General features: G+C 51.7%; 1 protein-coding gene across 2 annotated transcripts; it reads left to right on the forward strand.

Moving 5' to 3' along the window:
• Nucleotides 1–10,079: 10,079 nt before the first annotated feature.
• Nucleotides 10,080–12,810, forward strand: PSMG3 (proteasome assembly chaperone 3). 2 transcript variants are annotated; one of them, XM_033194646.1, is made up of 3 exons: nucleotides 10,080–10,147; nucleotides 10,797–11,028; nucleotides 12,290–12,810. In XM_033194646.1, exons 2-3 carry the CDS (start codon nucleotides 10,813–10,815, stop codon nucleotides 12,440–12,442), a joined length of 369 nt encoding a protein of 122 aa, XP_033050537.1. In that variant the 5' UTR covers nucleotides 10,080–10,147; nucleotides 10,797–10,812; the 3' UTR covers nucleotides 12,443–12,810. The 2 variants fall into 2 exon arrangements, with proteins under 2 accessions (XP_033050537.1, XP_033050538.1); XM_033194647.1 differs by having other exon boundaries at nucleotides 10,142–10,157.
• The last annotated feature ends 341 nt before the right edge of the window (nucleotides 12,811–13,151 follow it).

Raw genomic sequence — 13,151 nt, forward strand, 5'->3', positions numbered from 1 at the left:
AAGCCTGCCCACAGTCACCCCTCCCAGCCCTGACCTCACCTCCTCTGCAGGGGCATTGTGTGTCTGCTTCTCCGAGTCAATATCCAGCTTCTTTGTTTTTGTTTGTTTGTTTGAGATAGAGTCTAGCTGCGTCACCCAGGCTGGAGCACAATGGTGCAATCACGGCTGACTGCAGCCTTGACCTCCTGGGCTCAAGAGGTCCTCCTACCTCAGCCTCCCAAATAGCTGGGACCACAGATGCCCACTACCATGCCCACCGATTTTATTTTTATGTTTGGTAGAGACGGGGTTCTTGCTGTGTTGCCCAGGCTGGTCTCGAACTCCTGGACTCAAGTGATCCTCTCGCCTCGGCTTCCGGAAGCACTGGGATTCAGTGTGAAACACCACGCCCGGCAGTGTCCAGCCTCTACACCATCACAGCCCACCTCGGTAGCCAGAACTGTGGCATTGAGGCTGTTTTGACATTTGCCAGGCCCGTCAAAGGGAATTGGGGAAGTGTAGGTTGGCTTCAGGCTATGTCTAGTCTTTCCGCTTCTTGTAAAAGCCTGGGAGTGCGGAGGGCTCAGAACCATCGATCACAGTGGCTGTCTTTGCATCTGTTATGATCAGTGGCTCCCCGTGACCCATGAAGGGAGGGAAGCTTCACTGAGCACCTCTAACATGCCATGTCCTACGCTGAAGCCTTCTGGAAAGGGATGTCATCAACTCCTCCCAACTATTCAGCAAGCAGGAATCAGTTTCTCCAAAAGGAATAAAGTACTTGACACAGGCCACAGCAGGAACAAACCTCGACATTACGCTCAGTGAAGGGAGCCAGACACAGACGGCCACACAGTGTATGGTTCCACTTATAGACAATTTCCGGAACAGACAAATCCACAGGGTCAAGAAGTAGAATCATGGCCAGGTGCCGTGGCTCACGCCTGCCATCCCAGCACTTGGGAGGCCGAGGAAGGTGGATCGCTTGAGGTCAGGAGTTCAAGACCAGCCTGGCCAACATGGTGAAACCCCGTCTCTACAAAAATACAAAAATTAGCCAGGCATGGTGGCAGTTGCCTGTAGTCTCAGCTACTTGGGAGGCTGAGGCAGGAGAATCGCTTGAACCCAGGAGGCCAAGGTTGCAGTGAGCTGAGATCGCACTACTGCACTCCAGCCTGGGCGACAGAGACTACGTCTCAAAAAAAAAAAAAAAAAAAGGAAAGAAAGAAAAAAAAAAAGAAAGAATTGGCTGGGCGTGGTGACTTATGCCTGTAATCCCAGCACTTTGGGAGGCCGAGGTGGGAGGATCACGAGGTCAGGAGATCGAGACCATCCTGGCTAACACGGTGAAACCCCGTCTCTACTAAAAATACAAAAAAATTAGCTGGGCGTGGTGGCGGGCGCCTGTAGTCCCAGCTACTTGGGAGGCTGAGGCAGGAGAATGGCATGAACCCAGGAGGTTGAGCTTGCAGTGAGCAAAGATTGTGCCACTGATCTCCAACCTGGGCGACAGAGCGAGACTCTGTCTCAAAAAAAAAAAGATTTCGAATCACGGTTTCTGGGAGATGGGGGAGGGAAGAATATTCAAATATTTAGAACCCCCCATTATATTATGTAATTGAAGTATTTTTTTAAACTCCCAAATGCATGGGAAGTTCCTTTTACATTCATTCATTTATTATCTTTTATTTTATTTTATTTTTTTGAGACAGGGTGTCTCTCTGTCGCCCAGGCTGGAGTGCAGTGGCACAATCTCAGCTCATTGCAGACTTGACCTCCTGGCCTCAAGCAATCCTCCCACATCAGCTTCCCAAGTAGCTGGGGCCACACACACACACCACCATGCCCAATTTCTAAATTTTTTGTAGAGATGGGAACTCCCTGCGATGCCCAGGCTGGCCCAAAACTCCTGTGTTCAAGCGAATCTCCTGCCTTTGAAAGGGCAAGCCGGCTGCACTTCTGGGTGGGGTGGGGACTTGGAGAACTTCTGTGTCTAGCTAAAGGTTTGTAAATGCACCAATCAGCACTCTGTGTCTAGCTAACGGATTGTAAACGCACCAATCAGCACTCTTTAAAACTGAACAATCAGTACTCTGTAAAGTGGACCAATCAGCGCTCTGTAAAATGGACCAATCAGCAGGATGTGAGTGGGGCCAAATAAGGGATAAAAGCAGGCCACCTGCGCCAGTAGCCGCAACCCGCTGGGGTCGCCTTCCATGCTGTGGAAGTTTTGTTTGTTTGTTCTTTGCAATAACTCTTGCTGCTACTCACTCTTTGGGTCCATGATACCTTTATGGGCTATAACACTCACCACGAAGGTCTGAAGCCAGCGAGACCACGAACCCACCAGGAGGAACCAGCCACTCCCGATGGGCCACCTCTGAGAGCTGTAACACTCACTGTGAAGGTCTGCGTTTTCACTCCTGAAGTCAGCAAGACCACGAACCCACTGGAAGGAAGAAACTCCAGGCACATCTGAACATCAGAAGGAACAAACTCTGGACACACTATCATTAAGAACTGTAACACTCAACGCGAGGGTCCTTGGCTTCATTCTTGAAGTCAGCGAGACCAAGAACCCACCGGAAGGAACCAATTCCAGACACACCTTGGCCTCCCAAAGCACTGGGATTACAGGCATGAGACGCTGTGCCTAGCCCTACATTAATTTAGTTTTTAAATAGTAATTGGTTCAGGGACAAGCATGTGACCCAGACTGGTCTAAGGAGATTCAATCCGAGGACTTCTGGAATTATTGAGCAAGAGAAGCTATGGAGAGGTAACTAGGCCAGGGGAGACAATTTCACTATATCCCAGGGACAGCCCATCTGAGAATGAGGCCAGCACAATTACAGAGTAAAGAGCCAGAAAGAGGCTGAGTGTGGTGCCTCATGCCTGTAATCCCAGCACTTTGGGAGGCCGAGGTGGGCGGGTCACTTGAGTTCAGGAGTTTGAGACTGGTCTAGACAACATGGTGAAACCTTGTCTCTACTAAAAATACAAAAACTAGCCGGGCGTGGTGGTGGGCACCTGTAGTCCCAGCTACTGGGGAGGCTGAGGCAGGAGAATCACTTGAACCCGGGAGGCGGAGGTTGCAGTGAGCTGAGATCACGCCACTGCACTCCAGCCTGGGCGACAGAGCAAGACTCCATCTCAAAAAAAAAAAAAAAAAAAAAAGCCAGACAGAGAAATCCTTTCAGCCCAGGCTTCTTCCACTTGTATGAGCCCATCAGTCCCCCTGCAGGAGCAGAAGACAACTGGACGTGGGTTTCTGTCACCTACTCTTCCCTCGTTCATTCCAAAACCTCTATAGCCTAAACAGAATAAAATATCTGTGTCTAATGTCTGTGTCACAAATGTTATCTCCAACTGTCTGCTAACCAGCTCCTCTTAAAAGGCTGGCTGAGAGAAGTGATAATAATGATCATGTCTATAGTAACATGATTCTACCTATAACTGTGCCACACAAACACTTCGAGGGGGTGTTGTGTTGACAAGACGGCCACGGCCAGACACAGTGGCTCATGCCTGGAATCCCAGCACTTTGGGAGGCTGAGGCAGGTGGATCACCTGAAGTCAGGAGTTCGAGACCAGTCTGACCAACATGGAGAAACCCCATCTCTACTAAAAATACAAAAATTAGCTGGTGGTGGTGCATGCCTGTAGTCCCAGCTACTCAGAAGGCTGAGGCAGAAGAATCGCTTGAACCCGGGAGGGTGGAGGTTGCTGTGAGCTGAGATCTCATCACTGCACTCCAGCCTGGGCGACAGAGCAAGACTCTGTCTCAAAAAAAAAAAAAAAAAAAAAAAAATGTTCATTCAGGCAGCCCCTGGGGGCCCTGTGCAGGGCCTGGTGGCCACCACTCCAGCCCTGCCGGGCCTACGACGTCCCAGCCATATGGTCCATTTGCACCCAAGCTGCTCCTCATCAGGCAGAGAGCAGCAAGATCTGTTTATAAGGATCGGGAGAACAGCTGGTTAATCATAAACATAACAGCTAAATTTATGATATTCCAAGCCTGGGTAATATGGCAAAACTGCATATCTACTAAAAACAAAAATTAGCTGGGCGTGGTGGTATGTGCCTATAGTCTCAGCTACTCAGGAGGCGGAAGCAGGGGGATTGCTTGAGCCCGGGAGGCTGAAGCTGCAGTGAGCCATGATCATGCCGCTGCACTCCAGCCTGGGTGACAGAGTGAGACCCTGTCTCCAAAATAAATAAAGTAATAGATAAAATAGGCCAGGTGCAGTGGCTCACGCCTGTAATCCCAGCACTTTGGGAGGCTGAGGCAGGTGGATCACCTGAGGTCAGGAGTTCAAGACCAGCCTGACCAACATGGAGAAACCCCATCTCTACAAAAAACACAAAATTAGCCGGGCACGGTGGCACATGCCTCTAGTCCCAGCTACTCGGGAGGCTGAGGGAGGAGAATCGCTTGAACCCAGGAAGTGGAGATTGTAATGAGCCAGAAATAGCACCACTATACTCCAGCCTGGGCAACAACAGCGAAACTCTATCTCAAAAAAAAAAAAAAAAGATAAAATAATGAACGTATGATGTTCCAGTGAACTGCGGTGCGTGGGCTGCCCCTCTAAATCCCAAGAGACAGGCACCCTCATTTTTCATCTTCATTTTTAAGCTGAGAAACTGAGGCAAGTTGCTCAAAATTAACAGCCAAGGAAGTTGATTCTGATGCCCAAAGTCTAAGATTTGCCATACCTGGGAGTCCTCCCGGTCTGAAGATCAGATTGTCTGAATTCCTGCCATTACAGGGCTGCAGAGGAAAACAGAAATCATCGTAACACAAAAACTGTTACTTCACTGGTCTCCACTCACACCCCCTCCCAGCAAAGCTCCAGAATCTTTCCTGTTGAGAGGATGGGAGAGCATGTCGTGAAGTTGTGGAAGTACAAAGCACATCAGTTGCAAAGCCAAACTGTCTATCTTCCAAGAGGTGTAAAGTTTCAGGAATCTAGACCAGGCACGGTGGCTCACACCTGTAATTCCAGCACTTTGGGAGGCCGAGGTGGGCGGATCACCTGAGGTCAGGAGTTCGAGACCAGCCTGACCAACATAGAGAGACTCCATCTCTATTAAAAATACAAACATTAGCCGAGGGTGGTGGCGCGCACCTGTAATCCCAGCTACTGGGGAGGCTGAGGCAGGAGAATAGCTTGAACCCAGTGAGTGGAGGTTGCAGTGAGCCAAGATCACGCCACTGCACTCCAGCCTGGAGACACAGCAAAATTCTGTCTCAAAAGAAAAAAAAAAAAAAGGAGAGAGAGAGAGAGAGAGACTCTTGGGGAAATTGATGGTGTCCTTGCCCGTTTTTGTAAATCCAATCCTCTTCATCCTGGAGCTGGGGGCATCACACACAATGGGAAGGATAACGTGTCTAGCGATCATACAATTTGTCGGAAAAATTACAATCCTACCAAATTGGCACTTGACTCATTCTTTGCTGAATGTGTTCTTTGCTACGAATGAACACACCATGGCATTTATCACCTACAAGTTATCGAATATAAGACAAATTTAAGATACTTTGCTTTTTTTTCCTTTTTCAAAATAACTCCTCCAACTCTTTGCCCCACGATTGGCACCATCACTGTGACATTCCCGTTTTACGTGAATGCATTTGAGGGAGGCTTTCTTTCCAGTTCAGTTACCCTTGGGTACTGGAGAACAGTCAATGGCATGCAATGAGGTCTTCTTCCATTCTTCTAGATATGTAAATTCTGCCCAGGCATCCATTCAGGCTGCCAGAAAGTCCCTGGACCTAGGACAACCTTCCACCTCTCATTTCTTTCCTACTATCTTTATCTTGGATCTAGACCCAAACCAACCAACCAGTCCCTCACATATGTGCTTAACAGTGTCATCAAAAACAACATCCAGGCTGGGTGCAGTGGCTCACATCTATAATCTCAGCACTTTGGGAGGCTGAGGCGGGCAGATCACCTGAGGTCAGGAGATCAAGACCAGCCTGGCCCACATGGCGAAACCCCGTCTCTATTAAAAATACAAAAATTAGCTGGGAGTGGTGGCAGGTGCCTATAATCCTAGCTACTCATGAGGCTGAGGCAGGAGAATCGCTTAAACCCGGGAGGCGGAAGTTGCAGTGAGCTGAGATCACGCCACTGCACTCCAGCCTGGACGACAAGAGTGAGGCTCCGTCTCAAACAACAACAACAACAACAAACCCAGCATCCATGTTGTTCTTCAACATCCCTTTTATAAAGGTGGTAAGTTTATTTCAGAGGGTTTTCTTTCAGGGGGCAGGATCAGATTTCTTGTATCTATTTGCCTACAGAGAGGGAGAATGAAGAAACAGGTGAATAAAGGCGAGTGAACCTTTTGAAGATTTCAGATGGCAAAGCAATTCACTGGCAATTTGCTTGTGGGGTATGTGTGGGTGGATGTGTGTTTAAATTTAGAGCCGACAGAAACTTAGACTTTCCTGGGAAGTTGATATGCTTCCTGTTTTTTGAGTATTAGAACCATGAAACTCATCATCTCTCCTTTTGTGTACTGGCTGCAAGAATGCTCAAAAATGAATTTCCCCTTGATTTATGCCTATTTTGATCATTTTCTGTATGCATGCCTTTTATTTTAGGCCTCCAGAAATCATCATGGAAAGGAGCGTGCTTCATTTGACTTGACTTGGATTGGATACGAAGTCATCCAACGATGAGAAGAGGGAGTCAAGATCCTCCTAGCGGCCGGGCGCGGTGGCTCAAGCCTGTAATCCCAGCACTTTGGGAGGCCGAGACGGGTGGATCACGAGGTCAGGAGATCGAGACCATCCTGGCTAACATGGTGAAACCCTGTCTCTACTAAAAAAAAAAAAAAATACAAAAAACTAGCCGGGCGAGGTGGTGGGCGCCTGTAGTCCCAGTTTCTCGGGAGGCTGAGGCAGGAGAATGGCATGAACCCGGGAGGCGGAGCTTGCAGTGAGCTGAGATCCGGCCACTGCACTCCAGCCTGGGCGACAGAGCAAGACTCCGTCTCAAAAAAAAAAAAAAAAAAAAATCCTCCTAGGGGCTTCAGTGGTGTAAATGCCAGAGGTGTTTGAACCAGAGCAACTCTGTCTTGAGTAGGGGCTGGGTAAAATGAGGCCGAGATCTGCTGGGCTGCATTCCCAGACAGTTAAGGCATTCTATGTCATAGGATGAGATAGGAGGTCGGCACAGGCTACAGGTCATAAAGACCTTGCTGATAAAACAGTTTGCAGTAAAGAAGCCGGCCAACCGGTGCGGTGGCTCAAGCCTGTAATCCCAGCACTTTGGGAGGCCGAGACGGGCGGATCACGAGGTCAGGAGATCGAGACCATCCTGGCTAACCCGGTGAAACCCTGTCTCTACTAAAAAAAAATTTAAAAAACTAGCCGGGCGAGGTGGCAGGCGCCTGTAGTCCCAGCTACTCGGGAGGCTGAGGCAGGAGAATGGCGTGAACCCGGGAGGCGGAGCTTGCAGTGAGCTGAGATCCGGCCACTGCACTCCAGCCCAGGCGACAGAGCGAGACTCCGTCTCAAAAAAAAAAAAAAAAGCCGGCCAAAACCCACCAAAACCAACATGGCCATGAGCGTGACCTCTGGTCGCCCTGGCTGCTACACTCCCACCAGCGCCATGACAGTTTACAAATGCCATAGCAACACCAGGACATTACCATAAAGGGTTTAAAAAGGGGAGGCACGGCCGGAGATCCGGCCACTGCACTCCAACCTGGGCAACAGAGCAAGACTCTCTCTCAAAAAAAAAACAAAGAAGGTGGGGGGAGACACGAATAATCCACACCTTGTTTAGCATATCATCAAGAAATAACCACAAAAATGGGCAACCCACAGCCCCTGGGGCTGCCCTGCCTATGGAGTAGCCATTCTTTATTCCATTACCATTGGAGGGTGTCCAGGTTCTTGGCATCTTGAACAAAGAATTGAACAAAATGCACAAAGCGACCAGGCGCGGTGACTCACACCTGTAATCCCAGCACTTTGGGAGGCTGAGGCGGGTGAATCACCTGAGGTCAGGAGTTCAAGACCAGCCTGGCCAACATGGCGAAACCCCTTCTCTACTAAAAATACAAAAGTTAGCCGGGCATGGTGACGCACATCTGTTATCTCAGCTACTCAGGAGGCTGAGGCAGGAGAATTGCTTGAACCCGGGAGGCAGAGGTTGCAGTGAGCCAAGATGGCACCACTGCACTGCAGCCTGGATGACAGAGCGAGACTCCCGAGGCTCCGTCTCAATAAAATAAAAAAATAAAAAAATACACAAAGCAAGAAAAGAATGAAGCAACAAAAGCAGAGGTTTTTTGTTTTTGTTTTTCTGAGACGGAGTCTCGCTCTGGAGTCACCTAGGCTGGAGTGCAGTGGCCGGATCTCAGCTCACTGCAAGCTCCGCCTCCCGGATTTACGCCATTCTCCTGCCTCAGCCTCCCAAGTAGCTGGGACTACAGGCGCCCGCCACCTCGACCGGCTAGTTTTTTGTATTTTTTTAGTAGAGACGGGGTTTCACCGTGTCAGCCAGGATGGTCTTGATCTCCTGACCTCGTGATCCACCCGTCTCGGCCTCCCAAAGTGCTGGGATTATAGGCTTGAGCCACCACGCCCGGCCAAAAGCAGAGATTTTTTGAAAACGAAAGCACACTCCATAGTGTGGGGGCGGCCCAAGTATGGGGGCTCAAGCGCCCTGTTACAGAACTTGTGGGGGTTTAAATACCCTCTAGGGGTTTCTACTGGTTACTTGGTGTACGCCCTATGTAAATGAAGAGGATGGAGTAAAGTTACAAAATCATTTACTCGGTGTACACCCTATGGAGGGGACATTTCCTGTCACAGCTGAAGTGTTCCCTGCCTCCAGACCCTATTTTCCTGCCTCAATTCCTTTACTTTTCTAATAAACTTGCTTTCACTTTATGGACTCACCCTGAATTCTCTCTCGGGGTTTGGATCAGGACCCCTTTCGGGTAATACAGACAGAAAATACGGCCTTGACATGGCTGTCAGGAAACGACAGAAAGGCCTCTGACGCTGGGGTTCTGAAGGGGTGTTAACCCCCGCCGAGGAAGGCTCTGGAGGCGCCAATCACTTTCAGCCTCTGCTAAAGATGCCCGATCCTGCCAACAAAACTTCCAGCAGCCCGATGTGGTGGCTCACACCTGTAATCCCAGCACTTTGGGAGGCCGAGGAGGGCGGATCACCTGAGGTCAGGAGTTCAAGACCAACCTGACCAACATGGTGAAACCCCATCTCTACTAAAAATAAAGATAAAAAAAAATTAGCCAGGCCTGGTGGCGCACGCCTGTAATCCCAGCTACACAGGAGGCTGAGGCAGGAGAATTGCTTGAACCCAGGAGGCGGAGGTGCAGTGAACCCAGACTGAGCCACCGCACTCCAGCCTGGGTGACACAGCGAGACTCCATCTCAAACAAAACTAAAAACCTTCCAGCCTGGAGAAACTGAGGCTGGGCAGTAGGGAGTGAGGGGGTCCCTGGGAGGAACCAGAACTCATCCTGCTTCAGGATGGAGCTGGCCCCCTTCTTGGCCTTTGCCGGGGCTTCGTGTCACGGAGCGACCAAGGCATGGGGTTCGAAGCCCACCCCAGCCCGCCAGCTGCCTGAGCCTGGCCAAGCTCTCTGCACCTGCACACGTCTGTAAAACGCGGATGAAACGCTTCTACTGAACCGAGTGGCTGAGATGAAATGAGTTATGGGTATAAAGCGCTTAGAACGATGCCTGGCGCACACTCGGTGCCAAATAAGCGTTCGCTGTGGTGACGATGATGACTCCAGCCCAAAGCCCGTGGGCGAGCAGGGCCAGGCTCGCAGCGCCAGGGGGTTCCTAGGCGCTGCGCTTAGGGGGGTCCTGGACACAGACAGGGGGGACAGAGCTCCCACCATCCAGAATCCCGAGGGTCTGCAGCTGAGGGGCTGAGGCCTGGGACGGGGACGGTCGCAGCGCTCTTTCCTGAAAAAACGGCGTCCGGCTCTAAGGCGCCCCCAACCCCTCCCCGCAGCGCGGAACCCGAAGCGCCCAGAAGCCCGGGAGCCCCAAGTCTCGGGGACCAGAAGCGCCGCTGCCCTAACTTCCGGAAGGTGGACGGAACCTGCGGACAGGGCGGACCCGCGTGGCGCACGCAGAGCCACTTCCGGGCGCGGCGCCGGCTTGGTGAGCGCGGGTACCGGCTGTCCCCGCACCGGGCGATTGCGTCCCCCGTAGCCCGGCCGGCCTCGGTACCGCGTGTCGTAGGGGACTCGGGCCCGCGGCTGCAGGGCCGGGGCAGCGGCGAGGCCGAGGGGCGGGAAGCCACTGCCCGGCCTGGCAGTGTGAACGTGCAAGTCGATCCCCTAACCCAGAAAGCCCCAGGCGCGGTCTATACGGGCGGCCCCGCTCCTGCTTATGTTTTAGTTTTCAGGGACGGGGTCTCGCTCGGCCGCCCGGGCTGGAGTGCAGTGGTGTGATCACGGCTTACTGCAGCCTCGACCTCCCGGGCTGAAGCGATCCTCCCGCCTTAGTATCCTGAGTAACTGGGACCACAGGCGCGCCCGGCTGATTTTTAATTTTTTTTTTTGGTAGAGATGGGGATCTCGCGGTGTTGGCCAGGCTGGTCTCGCACTCTTGGCCTCAAGTGATCCTCCTGTGTCGGCCTCCCGAAGTGCTGGGATGACAGGCATGAGCCACCGCGCCTGGCCCCTCCTTTTGAATGGACCTCCTTGCGTTTCTGTTTCAGTGCCTGGTGCTACTTTTTTGGGAACCCCAAGGCTGTACTGTTTGATTGACTCTTTTTTTTCCCCTTTCTTTTTAACCTAAATTAAAGCTGCCAGTGCCCCGCCATGGAAGACACGCCGTTGGTGATATCAAAACAGAAGACGGAGGTGGTGTGCGGGGTCCCCACCCAGGTGGTGTGCACGGCCTTCAGCAGTCACATCCTGGTGGTGGTGACCCAGTTCGGGAAGATGGGTACCTTGGTCTCCCTGGAGCCCAGCAGCGTGGCCAGTGACATCAGCAAGCCTGTGCTCACCACGAAAGTCCTTCTGGGGCAGGATGAGGTAAAGTGGATTGGCCGGGAACTGTGGCTCACACCTCTAACCCCAGCATTTTCCGAGGCCTGGGCAGGCAGATCGCTTGAGGCCAGGAGTTTGAGACCAGCCTGGGCAACACAACAACACACACACGTCTTCATAAAAACACAAGGGCCTACAAAAAATACATATAGAGAGAGAGGCTGGGTGCAGTGGCTCACACCTGTAATCCTAGCACTTTGGGAGTCTCAGGTGAGCAGATCACATGAGATCAGGAGTTCCAGACCAACCTGGCCAACATGGCGAAACCCCATTTCTACTAAAAATATAAAAACTAGCTGGGTGTGGTGGTGCATGTCTGTAATCTCAGCTACTCAGGAGGCTAAGGCGCAAGAATCGCCTGAACCTGAGAGGCGGAGATTGCAGTGAGCCAAGATCGCGCCACAGCTCTCCAGCCTGGGTAACAGATAGAGACACTGCCTCAAAAAAAAAAAAAAAGAAAGAAAAGAAAAAATTAGTTGGGCCTGATGGTGTGTGCCTGTGGTCCCAGCTACTTGGGAGGCTGAGGTGGGAGGATCACTTGAGCCCTGGAGGTTGAGGCTGCAGTGAGCTATGATTGTACCACCGCACTCCAGCCTGGGTGAGAGAGCAAGACTCTGTCTCTAATAATAATAATAATAATAAAGTGGTCAGGAAGGGACTCCCAGGGAGGAAGATAAACCTCTTCAGTGGCTGTAATTTGTCGGTAAGGACATGGGACATCTGGGGGACAAATCCCCCTACAGCGATAGCATTTTCCGGGCATTTGTGGGTCTCAAGGCACCCTGCTTGCCCTGGTGGATGCTTTGTCCAGCCCGCAGGCGTTTTATCCAGCAGACAAGCAGAAGTAGCAATTTTGTCATTTGAGCCGCCTCCCCTCCCATGGTACATTACGTGAGCCGGCTGCTGGCTGTGCTCTCCTCTGCAGAGGTCACATGTGAGATTCGACAGCACTCACCTCTGCAGGCTTGTCTTTCCTGGGTTCTTTTGGATGAGAGACAGCCAGAAGAGGCGGGGCTGCGGAAGGCGCTGGGAAAATGAATGGAGTGATGCGTCTTTAGCAGTGTGCTGGTGACTGGAGTGTTGTGAGTGCTGCCTGAACGCTGAGTCACGGTTGCATGGACTTAGGTGGTGGTGAATGGTGGTGTGGGAAGCCCGCCTGGGTTCCTAAAGGATACTTCGTGAAAGCATTGAGGAAAAAACCAAGTTTCTTGCAGTTAAAATGGTTTCTTCTCCTTCCTTTCACCAGCCTCTCATCCATGTCTTTGCAAAGAACCTGGTAGCATTTGTGTCTCAAGAAGCTGGAAACAGAGCAGTCCTCCTCGCCGTGGCCGTGAAGGACAAAAGCATGGAGGGGCTGAAGGCGCTGAGGGAGGTGATCCGGGTGTGCCAGGTGTGGTGACCTGGAGGCAGCTGCCCCGCGCTGCTCAGCAGGACACGTGAGGACCCAGACACCCACTCAGGGACTCAAGTCTCGCCTCCCTCCCCGGTGGAGGGAGGAACTTTGTCTGGCACTAGCCCTTGGAGCCAGGAAAAAATATTCGTGTCTCAGGCAGACTCTTACTCTGGTTACTAAGATCATCTGTGCATGACGGGGAGGGTGGAACGGGTGCCAGAGGAGTGGTGAATGGATCTCACTGGGACCTGAAACATGCTTGTGTTTGAGAATTGGAGGAATGAGTCAGCAGGCGTGGCTCATGGCCCCCCGTGTACAGGATCAATTGTAGGAGGAAATTTCTTTTCTATTAAAAGCGAATGTGTATCCCCAAATACTTCACCATCTTCCCTAACAGTCGCGAGGCATCGCAGTTGCACAGCATGAGTTCAGTTTCACGGGCTTCATGTGGAAGGGGGCCTTGTTGGGCAGAAATGCAGAGAGACGTAGTTCCCAGGGACTAGGTGGATCCCAGACTTGGGCCTGTGCACGCTGTCACGCAGCTCCTCCTCCCGTGACTTCTCTGAGCCTGCTGGGAAGCTGGTGGCCATCAGCGGACATCTCTTACTATCTTACTGTGTGTGCCCGTTACTGTGCTGCAGCTGGGGACAGACGCTGGCCTCTGAATCCTGAATAGCAAGGAAGGGGGGACGCTTCTGTCAAGGGAGCAGTGTGT

Source organism: Trachypithecus francoisi, unplaced genomic scaffold (genome assembly GCF_009764315.1).
Source record: "Trachypithecus francoisi isolate TF-2019V2 unplaced genomic scaffold, Tfra_2.0 Lachesis_group4, whole genome shotgun sequence".
NCBI lineage: Eukaryota > Metazoa > Chordata > Mammalia > Primates > Cercopithecidae > Trachypithecus > Trachypithecus francoisi.

Excerpts from the sequence above, each read along its gene's own strand:
- PSMG3 (XM_033194646.1), top strand. The coding sequence starts at position 10,813 with ATGGAAGACACGCCGTTGGTGATATCAAAACAGAAGACGGAGGTGGTG. Across the intron at positions 11,029-12,289 it reads TCCTTCTGGGGCAGGATGAG|CCTCTCATCCATGTCTTTGC; the intron begins GTAAAGTGGATT and ends TCCTTTCACCAG.